The 16,120-nt window shown below is 42.1% G+C and overlaps 1 protein-coding gene across 1 annotated transcript in view; it reads right to left on the minus strand.

The window, feature by feature from the left end:
* Positions 1-15,866, minus strand: part of LOC138282899 (GDP-L-fucose synthase-like) — a 70,636-nt gene extending 54,770 nt beyond the window's left edge. The window contains exons 1-2 of the mRNA XM_069220910.1: positions 15,777-15,866; positions 6,616-6,769 (exon numbers count right to left, since the gene is read on the minus strand). Coding sequence (XP_069077011.1) covers positions 6,616-6,767 — 152 coding nt within the window. The 5' untranslated portion in view covers positions 6,768-6,769; positions 15,777-15,866. The remainder of the gene's footprint in view (positions 1-6,615; positions 6,770-15,776) is intronic.
* Between the last annotated feature and the right edge of the window lie 254 nt (positions 15,867-16,120).

Below are 16,120 nucleotides of genomic sequence, written 5' to 3' on the forward strand. Positions count from 1 at the left end.
ATAAGTGAGAGCAAGCGAACAAAGTAAAACCAAGAGAGTTGAAGATAAAGCGAGTGGCATGTTAGAAAAAACAGTAACACTTCTATCTTGTAATGATTCAAGGCAATGGAACAACTGGCGTATCTAAACACTCCCTTGAATAGCTCAGAACCCACGAATTGAGCCACATACATAGTGCCATTCAATGACAATCCAGAACTAACCCAGAGCATCGTCTAACAACTATTTGCCATGGAACCCGTCTTGATCCTGGATATCTATCCTCTTCTACACAAGGGCAGGAAAGGTCCATGGTATGCCTATGTGGTTTAAAAATATGAGCAAAAAAGCAAAGTTATAAACCTACCCCGAGATCCTGCCCTGTATCAGGCACTGCTATGCCACATACCTGCCGCCCCACTGATAATGAACTGTCTAGTCAGGCTCTTGAGCTTCCAGCTGGATGTGCGTCTCATGTTCAGGGATTTAGGGTTCAGTGGGTATCTCCGTTTTAACACTACTTGCTGTAGAAAGTAACTGGAAATCCATAAATGGATCTGTCTGAGCTAAATCTGTCGTAATCTGTCCAAAATTGCTGTCTCTGTTCCACGTTTAGCATAAAATCTTGATTGACCGTTGGCAAGTATACCAATATGAAGTTCATCTTCCTCTGTGGATGTCCAGGTTTTTTTTGGATTAAGCTCACTGTAGGCTTGTGAATATCAAGCATTCTTAGATGAACTCAAAAAATGTGTCACCTGTTATGGATGACTGTAATGTAAAGCTTGGGCTTTCTCCCTGAAATTAAGGGCGCAGATATGTTTATGCAATGCCATAGCATCTTACCAGAAAAATTAAACGACTGAACACTCACAATATAGAAGTCAAGCCTACACTCTGTTGTCGGTCCATTAAAAGACAAGCAGTAGAGGACTGCTTGACCTCATAGCGCCTTGAGACCCCCGGGTGATAAGCTGTGCTATATAAATGCCGATTGATACACTACTTTGGATGTTTTATCCAAAACATTATTTAGTGTACAGAGCTGAACATGGCGTGGGGTGGGGTGCAAACTTACTGAGTAATTTTATAATAGTGTACATTCCTCCCCGTGATACAGGCTTTGTGCCGTAGAACAGTGGTTCCCAACCTTTTGACTTCTGTGGATCCCCACTTTATCATTACTGGTGCCCAGGGACACCCACTGAAATTTTATTGGATCCTGGGGACCCCCCCACCGAGTCATTATTGAAAGCTGGGGACCTAATCTATTAATATTATTTAATTTTCTAAGCAGTCGCAAGCTCCCTGAGGAGGCTTCACGGACCCACAGGGGTCCCCCAACCCCAGGTTGGGAACCGCTGCGTAGAATGCCTTCAACAACAATGGATGGTGTTTCTCCCTGATTAACATTTGCCTTTCTTACCTGAAGATAGTTTAAATGACTGATCAAACTTAACTCCTGCCTTGAAAGTGTACTTGATCAGGTATCTCTCTAGCTTTCCACGGTCTCATCTAAGAAGACAGACCAACAGATAGTAAAATGTTTCTTGGTTTGGTGAAGATGATCATAAACTAGCGAAAATAAGGGACACGTCCAAGTAGACTATGGCCAGTACAGCATACGTGTAGTTGTTGAGATTAGGATAGAAGGCTGTGCAATGCACTTTAAGCAGAACTATTGAAACAAGTATGAGAAGGATGACACATAGTAATAGACAGGAAACAGCACAGGGAAAGGGGAAGAGAGCCTTCTTATGGGAAGTTGGATTACACTGCATAATGCCAGAGGCTTGATGAAGTCCTTAACTCAAGGTCTATGCTAATACATTTTCACTTAGACAAGTTGGATCAGCTAATTCAACATCATTTCCACACTTTCAATTAGGACTCTTCAGAAAACTAGCACTAGTTAAGTAACAGATACCAGTACAGGGGATAGGAGTGCTCCAATTCAATAATGTTCTGTGATACCGAGCCTTTAAATCAACTGATTGAATAACTGGTTGCATTAGGATTTGACCTACATTGGATATGCTGGAGCCAGCAGAATGAACCATTGCTGAAGTAGCCATCCCTTCTCACACCTTCAAAACCTCTGCATTTACCTTCCAAACTTTGAGCCTCTTCTATAAGAAATCCTAGCGAACACTTGTACAACGTAACTACAGAAGTTCCTTCACTGTATCTGAATTCACGCTAAATAAGGGTGCAGAATCTGTGTTCCAAGATGTGCAAAAAAACTTTCCCTACATCATTGATTTTTGCCCAATCATAACGCAGCTATGGACGTAGGACCCATCAACCATCTTTGATGGCCCCAGGTGCACCATTCTCCTTGTTTGTTGGACTAAAGCGGTGTGGAAATAGTACAGAACCGGTGTAAGCCTTTTCTTTAAAAAAAGGATGTCACACCACTTATGTTCTGTGAGGGTTCACGTTTGCCACCCCTGCCTTTTACAATCCATTTTCAGCCTTGATACTTTCCCCTTTTAGGTCTGAGTATCTATTTTCATGATCGTGTAGATGAGATTTGGGCCCTTTTAAGGGGAGGGGTTCTAATAATCCATACAAAATAATGGCAGAAATTCCACTTCAAATGGCCCAGTCTTTTTTTCCCTTCAATAGAGACAGAAACACAAAAATAGTCCCTCTCGTTTGCAAAAAAAAACAAAAAACACAGCTTTCTGTTTGTGCAGAGTGAAATTTTACCTCTCCTCATTTTGTCTCATCTCTTCCTTTTTAATGTCATTTTTTGGCAATGAAATTAAGAGAAAAACACCTGTAGGTGTATTGCAAAAGTGAGACATAGGTCGGGAAGTATAAAAACAAACACTCACATTTTATATTTGATAAAAAGACATCTATTTAAATATATCATACCACACTGCATTTTGGTTCAACCAAAATGAACTGATCCTTTCTGATGCAGGCCAGTCTTTCAACATCCATGCAAGATGAAAAACGATTTGCTTCTGCAACAGGAGTTGAGGCAGTTCTCCAATTCTACTATTCTGTTACCAGCAGAGGCTGTACCAAAAGAAGCTGGCTAGGATAAAATGAATGAATGATTATAGCTGTTGGGATAGGCTTCCTGCTCTTTAGTCACATTTTGTTGTGTTCATGTTCTGTGCACCACATTAGCTAAAGAGAATATAAATGTCATTTAGCAGAAGGAAGTAACACATCAAACCTTCAAATAGGCTAATACAATCATTTATTTACAAGCTTTTATGAAACGTTTCACTTCTTCAGGGAGTGGCTAACTGAACATTTGAAAGAAAAACCTATACATTTTGGTGCAACAAGTCTAATGTCTGCTTTACCACTCCTTATACGTTAGGCTGAGGAATTCCAAACACAAAAAGTTTACAGAAGTAATGAGGGCAACTTGACTGCATCAGCAGCTTTTGCAGCAAATGTGAGAGAACATAGAATTCCAAGAGGACCCATAATCAAACTCCAGGCTGGGTGGAATTCCTCAACCTAAATTCTAAGAGGGAGTGGAGGAAGGGGGTGGCAAACAGAAGTTGTACGTGTTTCTAGCAAAGTCTCATTTGGATTTGCAAATCAATGGCCTAACTAATGTCAATTTTTTACTTTCTTCTGTTGAATGACAAATATGTTATGCTAACAGATCTATTTAGCTCTATGGTTAACTAAGATGGCCCCACAGATCATATGAACAATTATGCCTTATCCTCATAGGTAATGAAAATGTCCAAGTTGGGTCTTGACACCAGAACACTATCAGAAAGACTGGAGTCTTTTCGAACACGCTCTGTGGGCTCCAGAAGGTTCAACCATGCTCCATGTATCGAGGATGTAGCAACGTGCAGTGGGAAGCACTGGTAAAAGTTGTTTCTCAAAGCATTTTCTCTGTCCTCCATGCTTCAGGGGGAGCAGTAGTGTTAGATATAAATGAAATCTTATGGGATCTAGTGTAGAGACAAGTAATCAGAGTAGCCCTCCCTTAACTAGTAACTAAAACAGTGTGACGTAATAAAGAGGTAAACAAGTCAGAGTAACCTTCTGCAGTCTAATGCACAGTACAACAGTCACAGTAACCCCATCTCTAATCCAGGTAAGGGCACATTTCTGCAAAATGCTTGTTTGGGAATGGACAGTGGTTCCCTGGACCACTGTCGACTCAACCTTTATAAAGTATTTTATTTAATTATGATTATTATTGTGTTAATGTAGCCTTGTTTCCTTTAGTTAAAGCATACTGCGTTTAGAAAATACTTTATTTAAATGGAATTGCAGGTATGGTGATCTGCTGACATCATCCTATCAGAGCGAGTAGCAATTTGCAACCTACCTCACGAATGGTAGTAAGAAAGTTTGAACTGCGAACCCCTCCAAGTTGTGATTTGGCAAACTGACCTAGTAGTACATAGGTTGGTTTACAAAATCAAAATCTATTCACAAAAAAAAAAATCAGTGCACAATTTGCAACACTTTCTGCAAATCGATTTTTAGTACATCGGGCTCAGAATATACACAGTCATTAATAGGATTCTTAGTGCAAATTCTGATGCTATTATTGACACTAAAGGGTGGTCACTTGAGGTACTTCTTATCTTTGGGTAAATGACAATTTCTACAGAAAAGGCCACAAAACCTAGGCACCCTTTTCAATGTAGACTCTTTTTGTAGCATCTACATCAATTACACCTAGTGACCAAAACTGGCTTCTTCAACATGTTTCGGTTTAACACTCTGTTGCACTTTCCATCATTAAAGAACTGTGCATTTGTAATTGGCACCATAGCTAATGCTTTACTAGATTACAGTAATGCACAGTCTGCATGTCTTTACAACTATCTTCTACTTAGAGTCGACATGGCTAATTTGAAGTTGCTAAGGCAATCAACCTGAAAAAGAAAGTCTGCATTTCTTCAGAACAACAAGCTCTGAACTGGCTCCCAAAAATAGACTGGACTGTATTTAAAGAGTATGGGTGCTCTATAAATGCTTGCATCAGCTAGCTCCTAGCCATTTGACCTACAAAAGTTATCACCAAATAACAGCTTAAGACTTGTGCAGTAAAAACCAGGAAAAGCTACTGGTTTCAAAGTAACCTCACGTTACAAGGGAATTCCTCGTTTTCAGAGCAAGGGCCACTACAATGAAACCAACTTCCGCTTCACATCTGATTTTCACCCACACTTATAGGTTTCAGAAAAAAGATGAAGTGGTGGGCGCATTACAAACGCTGTCATCCTTTCACTCACTCATGATAGATGGTTCTTCAGTAGTTGCAGCATCAGAGTAGCAGCTGAAACTAGCGCTGAAGTTATGAGGTCTACTCCATTACACTATTTTCCATTACTCCACTCTAAGCCATGCTGAACAGCAACCATGCTTGTGTACAACATGGCTAATACACATTGGCAAAACCAATAGTAGGGAGAGCTATTGGCTTTGACAAGGCTTTGCCAACACTTATTTTACATCTAAAGGAACCAATGATGGAAGACAGTGGTCGAATACGGTTATTAAAAAGCTTTGCTGATATTAAAGGTTTGTGAAACTCCCCAGTAGACAGTGTTGCTTTTCAATTTGCACTTAGCCTTCAAGAAAAGATGAAAGCTGTGGGTGCACCATACCATCAATGCCAACTTACGGAAGGATCACTTCCACCACATCATCATCTAAGACTGCTCATAAGTTTTTCCCTAGCCAGGACCAAAGCCCGTTATTGTCTCTCTTCTTACATACCAATGGGACAGTAAACATCCGATTGGAATAGACGGGACAGAGAAGCTACAATAGACTGGATCGGTTGTGGAAAATAAGTGAATCACATAGATAAAACGCTGAGAAGACACTTGTTGTCTGAGAAAGAGAACTAAGCCCCCACTCCCAGATCACAAGAGATCTTTTGGCCTCAAGTCCAGCCATCTAACAATTCCATAAACGGGAGGCACCCCCACAGAGGCACGCCAGTAAGTTAAGGAAGATGGAGATACAATAGGGAACAGCTTTGACACTTCGAATAAGTCTTCAAATGCTGAGTGTAGGTATACGAGTACACGGTTAGGATGAACGTTCTTAAAAGGAGCGCAGAATTTGGACATAGGTGTACAATTACTTACAGTAGCATGACTGATCTGAATGCAAAACAGGAGATTCAGTGCAACTTTTCCAATCAGTTTGAGTTTTCGAAGTAGAGACAGGAGCAATCAGAGAATGGGATCCACAAAAGAGTGAGTGCTTATACAGTAACATGATTCAGTAAAGCATTCAAACCCCCAAAGGGCATGGCCTACCTTGCACCTCTAACCCAAACTAGACAAAGCGCAGGAGAGTTGTATTGCACTAGTGTGACAAAACAGTTTCACTATACAAAAAGGCAAGACTATTAGCTTTTCAAATGCCAATATAAAATGGCCGGTTTCCACTTCTGAAAACATGAATGTTTCAGCTGGAATACAGAAAACAGGAGTATTTATTGCTTTATAGTATATCTATGCTACTTGCTTTAAGTCAATAAGCTATGTAATGTTAGCACATTATGAACAAAATATATGTAGATTTTGTCAGTCGAACACAGACATATGCTTTTTTTGGGAAGTAGGTACAGTTAATGCATAGTAACAACGAAAATAACAGAACAAAAAAGTTACTCACGTTAGGTCAGCATCTTTGGAAGAGAGAAAGATCCATTCCTCATCCGGCCGGCCTTCCCCTTCTGCCACCACTCTCTCTATGGCTTTCCCCACCAGTCCAGATCCACCAGTCACAAGAATGCGCTTGGATTTCACTTCTGTGGCGGGAGCCATGACTATCAAATTGATTTAAAAAAAATAAAAAAAAGTACAGTTCAATGACTTTTCCACGAACTGATATTTTACAGCGGGTGCAATGCAATTTATTAATTTGTAGGTCGAAGCCTACTAGACAGCGTAGTAATCTGGCTTGCTAACAACATGTTGGTGCCATTGTGAAAGCTTCCTTGGGAATGCATTCCGACCATTGGATTTATGGTTTTTACTTACATTTTCTTGCTTTCCATTTGCTGGCTTTATTTGTTTTAGGCTGGCCAGCTGGAGTTCATCCCTCCAATAGAGCATAGCCTATTTACTGTATTCTTCCACGGCCTAAACAGACCTTTAAATATTGTTATCATTGTGTCACATTTACTATGTATTCGAAGACTGAGGTCAAATGTCAGGTTCTACTGGCAGAGGGAGCTAGGTGTTTACTGTTCTTTCTTGGACTTCAAAGTATGAGGATTTGTGTAACAATCCTGCTGGGTACTCATATGAGAGGAGAGGCTGTAAGATGGCACAAACAGGCTGGCGGAGACCATGTTTCCCGCGGACCCATTACGAGATAGCAAACCACCAATGTGACTGCTGCAGTGCCCCGGAGGCAAAAGACATTGGGGGGTGTCTTCTGCAGCAGAGGACTGGAGCAGTGGTCAGCTGGATGCTCTAAAGTACACATGTCACTTTGGCCGGCAGTTTTTTGCTGGCCAAAGTGACATGCACTCTTTGAAGCTCTCCACTCAGCTCTCTCAAGACAGCTGGGTGGACACCAAACACAGGATTCCAGGGCCTGAAGGAGCGTCCAGCCAGCCAGCTCCATCCAATACAGGTAATTCTCTCATACTGGTTAACAGCATGAGAGCAGTGTCTTGACTGGTCACAGGAGCTCCACTGCAGAACACCGAAGAGGACATGCTGCGGTCGGTAAGTACATTTTAATTTAACTTAACATGGGGTTTTGGAAAGAGGGTTTTTTATTTTTTATTATGGGCTTTTAAAGGGAGGGGGTATTTTATCTTGGGCTTTTGGAGGGAGGGGGCGTTTTATTTTTTGGGAAGTGGTGGGGCACTTTGCTCTCCCCACCACTTTTTAAGGATTCCAGCCACCCCAGTGTGTTTATTCCATGGCCAGTGGTGTGCTTGTACAATATCTACTGAAAGTATGACATGCTGTGTTAAGTAACCAATATAATATTAAAACATAAAAACATTTGACTAATTCAAAGTGGCCAGATGGCCTGTGCAAAAGGAATTCAGGTCATTCCAGTCACCAGTTTGTTCAAAATATGATCATCTACAGTAACAAACAAAGCACCACGTTTATTTACATTCTAAAAAATAGGTAATTAAAAAGTTTAATAAGACCCAACTTTGGCTGACTGCTATAGAGGGAAGCGTATATCAGTCTCTTCCCACAAAGGCTGTTTTAAATGAGGAACCATGGGGGCAGCTGCAGTATTTTAGGGCAGCTGTCAGCCTGCATGCTTTGCCTTTAAAAATAGCACCTTACATCACAGCAGCTGCAAGCCCAGTTCCTTGCAGTGTGTGACCTTTCAGAGGGGAATGAGAGGTGGCATGCAAGAGAAATTAGCCTTTCACATTCTATGTAATGCCATGTATCCTGTATGTATGATAAAAAAGTGAATCATTCTAGCATTTCCAATTAAACAATACATGCATCTTGGTAAAAATCTGGGTTGCTCAATAAAACACATCACCCCATATTCTCTGTTAATCTTCAAAACAAAATTAATTGTTTATATCAGGGATCACACTACCTTTACAAATCATCCGTGTTGCCCTTATATACAGTGACCGGTGCAGGTGCCAGGAAATTTAATTTGTGAGACCACATAACTAACAGTCACCTTGGGAACAAGCATGGCAAAGACAATAGGCCACAAGTTTAAAAACCAAACACAAACAACCTATAAAACAAAGGCTCAGCAACGAGCCAACAGCAGTCATGCCATTTTGATGGCATACCCACTCATTATGCATGCGTGCCAACAAAGGCTTGTGTTTTTTTATTTACTGAACAGAGTTAAATTGGTACATTAAAAAATACGATTTAAGAGTTAAGGCAGTGGGGCAGGCAGCAATTTGCAGCCTGGTCTTCACACCCCCTCAAAAAAACAGAAGGTGGTGTGCGTGGAGGGCAAAGGAGGCGCAGGAAGTGGGGGGAGCAACATCAAGTGGGCAGGGAAGGGAAAAAGCAGCACAAGAGGGGCAGCACCTAGGGGAGAAGCACACGAGAGAGATAGCAACATGAGAGACCGCAACAGGAAGCGTGGGTTGTTTGGCAGGGGGTATCCAAAGTACACAATGGAGAGAGCTGGAACACACATACACTCTCATGGAGTGCTTACGCAAAAAGGAAGAAGCAGTTCCCCAAAAATGAACAGTGAAAGGAGAGACGTCAGCCAAACAGTGAGATGGTAAAGAGGCTATGCTACAGGGGAGGGACAAACAGGATGGACAAAAAAAAAAACAACAAAAAAAAACCATAAGAAGCAAGCAAATGAGAGTGACAATAAATCCAGCCATTGGTAAGCAATGGGTAGGCTGTTAGCCCCCGTAGCTTCTTAATCATTAGATCTTATACAACCAGACAGCTTGTGCTGTCTGGTAGGCTAACCTAAACAAGCATTGGCAAGGCAATAGATCTCACCTACGATGGGTATTCACTTTGTCAATTCTTTTAGTCATGTTGTATGGCTGCTGCAAAGCATAACTAAAAGTTTAAAAGTTCTTTAGAGTAAAGCAATTATTTTTTTTTGGAGCTTGCGGGAGGGAGGGTTGGGGCAGGAGAAAGAGAGCATGGGGCACAATATGGACAATGGTGGGTGTGGGGAAAAAGCAATATGACACCACCAGCACTAGCAGTGTCATAGCACAATCTTTTGGCATGTCGGGTGGTGGGGGCAACACGAGCAACAGAGGAAGGGCAGGAGTAATGTGGAAAATGGTAGGAGGATGGGTGACAAGGCAAACACAGGCAACGGAGAAAAGAGAGGTGGAGAGACACAGCAGGTGCAAGAGGCAACAGACAACAGAGGGAGGGAGGTTGCTGGGGGCACGACGGACAACAGATACAGCACAGCAAAAACAGAGGGATGGAGGCTGCCACACAGGCACTAGAGGGAAGGCACATGGCAATGGCAACACGAGCAATAGATGGGCGGCAGATGGTGGGGCAACACACGCAACAGAGGGACGTAGGGTAGTGGGGGCAATGCAGACAGCAGAGAAACAGCTGGTGAGAGAATACAATGGACAGTAGAGGGCTTACAGGGGGCAGGAACACAGAGGGAGAAGGAAACTCCTCAAGGGAGACAGCCGAAAAAAAGTATTCTGGTAGTGTACTTAAACACAAAGAAAACATGCGTACCTAAAACAAATGAGCAGGGGAAGGACACAAGCAACATGTCCGGGCTCCAGGGAAGGGACGAACAAACAGAGGAAGAAAGCCTATAGCAGCTGATCAATACGAAGTAAGCAAATGAGAGTGACAATGAAGCAAACTAATGGTAAGCAATTGCAGCCCCTATTAGGAAATAATATATCTTGCAAGAGACCGTGCATTCGCTGCCTTAGGCAAAACCTAAAAACGAACGATTGAAGAATTAAACAAGGTTACAGAGGACTTTCTTCTATTTCTCTTACAAGCAGATGATCCCAGGAAATGGGGAACACAAGCAAAGCATGGTAGGAAGGGAAGGAGGTTCTAATAAGGAAGGGGTATGGGGAAAGGCAAGAGATGCAAAGTGAATCCACATTAATGATGGGCTAAACAATATAAATTACAGGGCAGAAGCGGATTAGTGAACTGAGTGGAAGAGCGAGAGGAGTTGAGGGTTTCATCAAGTGTGAGAATGTCATTGTCAGAAGGGGTTTATTAGTCTGCATTTGCTAGCTAGATGAAACCAAGCTTGTGTAGCACATCTAGAACCCTCCCGTTGGGCAAGGGATTTCGGGATATACCAGATGGCTGTGTGGAGGACCAATGCTAAGGGGATTGGGGGATAACCAAGGTTTCAATTGATGCAGGTCATATCTATGAAAAAGACAGTAAAATATGAATAAAAGCTGTCTAGGTTCCCAGATACATAAGGTTCACAGAAGAGATTTCGAGCCAGCAGGAATACTGAGGAGTGAAATTGAAACTCTTTGTTCTCAAAATAGGAGACGCATTATGATATTGAAAGGCGAACTCCAGCCACATCATTCCTGAACTAGAACACTGTACCAGCCTGGATTCTTTGTTGTTTTTTTAACCCCAGAAACAGATATGAACAGTTAAGAAACGTTTATCTTTGAAGGGACTAACCGCCACTTCATTTAAAGTTGGATTTGGGAAGTTGGTAATGACAATATCAGACACATAAGCACTGGCAAATAGTCTGCCCTTTGGGATATACTGGCTTTGCCAATGGTTTTAAGTGATTCTGTAGAACAGTGGTTCCCAACCTTTTGACTTCTGTGGACCCCCATTTTATCAATACAGGAGCCCGGGGACCCCCACTGAATCATTATTGGAACACGGGGACCCCCAAGGAGTCATTACTGATAGCTGGGACCTAATATTATTAAATGTTTTAAGCAGCCGTGGACCCCCTGAGGAGGCTTCGCGGACCCCCAGGGGTCCCCGGCCCACAGGTTGGGAACCACTGCTGTAGAACATTACCAATGCCATGCAGCATGGCTAAAGAGAAAAAATATACTCTCATGGAGAATGTATTATTTTGTAGATGAGCACAAACATCACCACACGTGCTCGGCTACAGAATGACGCAGGTACTTTTTTTTTTCCCCTTCAATTTAGCGAACTGAGTTGGATTGGTAATTTTTTATTAAAAAAAAAAACAAACAAAAAAAAAAGGAACGGAAGAATTATTATTATTAGTTTTTTTTTTTACTAAACACAGTGGGAAAAAGCAACACAGAGGGCAGAGGGGTGGCAACACAGAGGACGGCGGGGAAGCAACACACAGGGTGGCAGACAAACTTAGGGGGCAGCGTGGGAGAAGCAACACAGGGGGTGCATAGCAGCCAAGTTTCAAAGGTCCATCTGTGATGTCCTTCTCCAGTCCAGGTTTTGCCCTTTGAATTCTGGGTCTTATCCAGTTTTACAATGGACTATACAATATTACTAGTCCCAGAGCACAAAGAAAAAACCTGGACTGGAGCAGCACATCACACTTGGACCTGGGAAACTTGGCAGGGCAGAGGGAGGCAACACGGAGGGAGGGGTGTAAACAACACAGAGGGCGACAGGGAAACAACACAGAAGACAGCGGGGAAGCAACACAGACCGTTGATTAAGCAATACAGAGTGTGCATGGATGCTAAGTTTCAAAGGTCAATTTTTTATGTCCTTTTCCAGTCCGGGTTTTGTCCTTTGAATTCTGGGAATTATCCTGCTTTACAATGAAATATATATGATTACAACTCCCAAAGTTCAAATAAAATATATTGATCGGAGCAGCACATCACGCATGGAGATTGGAAACTTGGCAGGACAGAGGGAAGCAACAAGGAGGGCAGCGGTGGAAGCAACACCGAAGGCAGGGTGGAAGCAGCAAGGGTGAAGGGGACGCAACACGGAGAGGGAAGCAACACGGAGAGCGAGGGGGAAACAACACAAGCATGAGTGTGGGAAGAAAAGCACACATTCAGAAAAAACATGAACTCTCTCAGATCGTTTAAGCGATAAGAAAAAAGTAGTTCCCAAAAAGTGAGCGGTGATAGGATATGAATAAAGAGAGTAGGCTCTAGGGGAGGGACAGACAGAAGATGGACAAGGTAAGCCACTGAAAATTAATTAAACAAATAAGAGTGCCATGAAAGCAAGTGCTGTCTAGTAAGCAGTCATAAAAGCAAATCCCCATCCGCCATAAATTCAGTCGTAATTAATCAATCACATTATGAAATTAAATCATGCGCATACCAAAATGATTTATAAAAGTGATCTGACCAACAGACTGGTCAGATCACTATCAAATTCCCTTCCAAATATCCGCACAAACTAAAATCAAGGGTCAAACGAGAAGGGGAAAAATTAGGGATTACAAATGCAATCAACAGAACAGAATTGATGGGGCAATGCCAAACCCGCCTTGGAGCCTAGGATGGACCAAACATTGGATTAAGAAATGGCGCACCTCTACAACAGAAATATGGCCAACATAGTTTAGAAGGCTGCTCCAGTACGTGTAAAAAGGCGGAAGAAAAAAACTCAAGTACTGCGGTTCGACTAATACATAAACAATGAAAGAAGAAAACTAAGATACCTGGAACGAATTCGAAGAAAGGGCCCACCTCTAGCAGTTAAGAATGCAAATAATTTGATACAAAACGGCTATCTTGAATGCCACAGCTATTAGATCTCAACAACACAAAGCGAAGACCAGGCCCAGAAAACTCTGAGATAATAACACAACAATTTAGACGCCTCGTCAGGGGTAGTAAGCGCTATATAAATACGATTACAATCAGGAAAACTTGCAAACCCACAATTGCAAACAGCTCAATGGACACCTATAATGCTTTCTTCACGTTCTATAAAGATAAAATTACAACCACATGCAAACCTATTCTCAGCCAAGATAGTACACAACATAGAGAATCCATCAACCCCACTCTTAAAGCACGCAGCAAGAATACTGACCAATATGCCCCAACAGTCCCACATAAAAAAACAGAGCCTTTTGAAACAATTTTAGATATTTATCTGAGGGCGAAACAGAGAACAGCATTCAGACAATGAAACCTACCACACATTTAGATGATTCTATTCCCTCACACTGACTGAAAGAGATCCTCCAATCCATCACTCACTTATTGACGAAAGTTGTAAACACGTCTTTATCCAATCTGCCTTTCCTGGCTAAATTGGTAGAACAATGCACCCACGATCAGCTAAACAAACACATCAAGAATGTCGACCTGCTAGATAAACACTAATCAGGTTTCAGGACTGGACACAACACAGAGGTCCCCAAGCTAATCATCCTAGAACATACAAACATCATTAGACCAAAACGGATCTGGTCTCCTAATTCTCCTAGGCCAATCTGCGGTGTTTGACACGGTCAGCCATAAATGCCTCAGATAAACTGTTGAATTCAGAATGGGCCTAGCAGGATCCGTCCTTAACTGGTTCACTTCTATCTTGCAAAACCGACAACAAAAAAGTCAAAATAGGCACCACCCTAGCTGATGTAGCAGACATCAACAGGGGCGTTCCACAAGGATCTACAATCTCACCAACACTCTTCAATCCATACATGGAACCACTCACGGAAATTCTTCAACAATCAAAAAATTCAGACAACATGTATGACGATGATACCCAGCTCTACATCAAACTCTTCTCTCAAGAGGTCATCCGGAGACTGGGTGATTCCCCGAGGATACACAAGACTGGCTGGCACACAACCAGCTAAAACTAAACCCGCTGAAAACCGAAATCAATTCTTTCTCCCCACTCCTTAAATTCCAACAATTGCTGTTAACATCAAATCGCTCAACTTACACATCAAATCGCTCAACTTACACCAACCATATGCGATTCTGTAAAATCACTAGACATCACAAACGACTCAAATCGAAACATGCAAGCTTGCATACAAGATGCTACTAGAGGTGCTAAACGACATCTGCACCGTCTAAGAAAATTAAACCCCTTCATAATGCCAATAATAGCGGTTCAATCTCTAGTGCTCCCAAAACTGGACTATGGGAATGTCACTCACAGGTGTACCTACAACCAGCCTAGCCCCAACGAAAGCGACAATAAATGCAGCATCAAGACTTAACAGGCACACGTCGCTACAATAACATCTTTCCATCTCTCAGAGCCCTCAACTCGCTTCCACTTGCAGTCAGGAGACAACTGAAGGTTGCATGCATAACACACAAAGCACTTCGCAATTCTGCTCCCAAATACATAGCGAATAGGATCAAGCTAGCAGGAGCTAAATAGGATTCCAGAAGTGCTGAACCCCTCATACTTGAACCACCCAGATTTAAAAAAAAAACAAAAAAAGCCTCAAGGTTACACACTCGCTCACCCGAGATGCCCCAAAAGTTCGGAACTCCCTTAACGAAAGCAATTACCTCAAACTTTTAAAGAAGGAAGTTAAAGCCATACTACTAGAAAGACATGCTGCATAAAAGGACTATTTCTAAACTTTTATGTCACCCTATTTAAGACTGTATCCTATTGTGTTATATCTTGATCTTCGAATTCTATGTGTAGCGTATCTTAAATAACAGATATTCTTTCTACACAGCAACCCTTATCAGCTCTCTCTGTACAGCGCTCTGATATAGTCATGCTTTATAAAACACAGTAAATAAAATAAAATAAAAAATTTTGTTGTTTTAAAGCACGGGGGAAGACTTTAAAAAAGGGCAAACAGTTATGTCAATTTTACAGTCAAATACAATGGTACACAAAAATCACAATTTTTACAAATCCTAAAGCTTTTAAAACTGACACACAAAGGCAGACAGTTTCATTGCTAATCAAAATGTGTCCTGCTGTCAGGTAGGCTCGACGTAAAAGGTGCTTATTATGACCATGGCTGCTCTGTTGGTTTCTAAACATCTCTCACGCAACTCCGGAGGGGGGAGAACAGGATCCCATTTCTATGAAAATCAGTTTCTCAATAAGCCGGAAATACATCCATTAGTTTAAAAATGAGCACTCCCAAAACAGTTATATTTCCATGGAAATCAATGAGATCTTCCTGTTAAATACCCGAATCTCTTTTTCAGTCAAAAAGTGAGCACTTGGGGTACCTTTTTATGAGGGGCGGTGGCTGGCCTGGAGTTATCTGGGAATGAACAGGTGCCAGTCATACCTCACCCCCTCTTTGGGTATTTTTGTAAAACAACATTCGCGCTTCAGGGGCGTTTCCTTCCGGGAAGTAGCAAAATCAGTTTAAATTCAATGAATCCGCGTATAAAATTAGAAACTTTAATCCTAAAATTCCCCCCACCCCCCCAAACCTACCTTGCAAAGCACAACACCGTCTCCACCCCGGTTTGCAACGTGTTCGTAAAGACGCCCCACTCCTCCGCCAGGGACTAAAGCGCTCCCATTCCGCGACCCGCTGGGAAATGTAGTCCTTAAATCTACGGAAGCCGCTAGCGTCCGGCAAAGGAGGAGAGAAAAAAACTACGCTGCGGCCGGCAGGCAGAGGGTTTGGTAATGGGTGCGCCATCTTGGAAGGGAGCATAGGCCTTCTCTCGAAGGCACCAAATGGGTCTTTACCAGTAAAAAGCGGATTTCGTTCACATTCTTCGTTGTTTTGATATTTGGTGTATTTTTAACACGTGTATTTAACTGTATTATTC

Source organism: Pleurodeles waltl, chromosome 2_2 (genome assembly GCF_031143425.1).
Source record: "Pleurodeles waltl isolate 20211129_DDA chromosome 2_2, aPleWal1.hap1.20221129, whole genome shotgun sequence".
NCBI classification, from domain to species: domain Eukaryota; kingdom Metazoa; phylum Chordata; class Amphibia; order Caudata; family Salamandridae; genus Pleurodeles; species Pleurodeles waltl.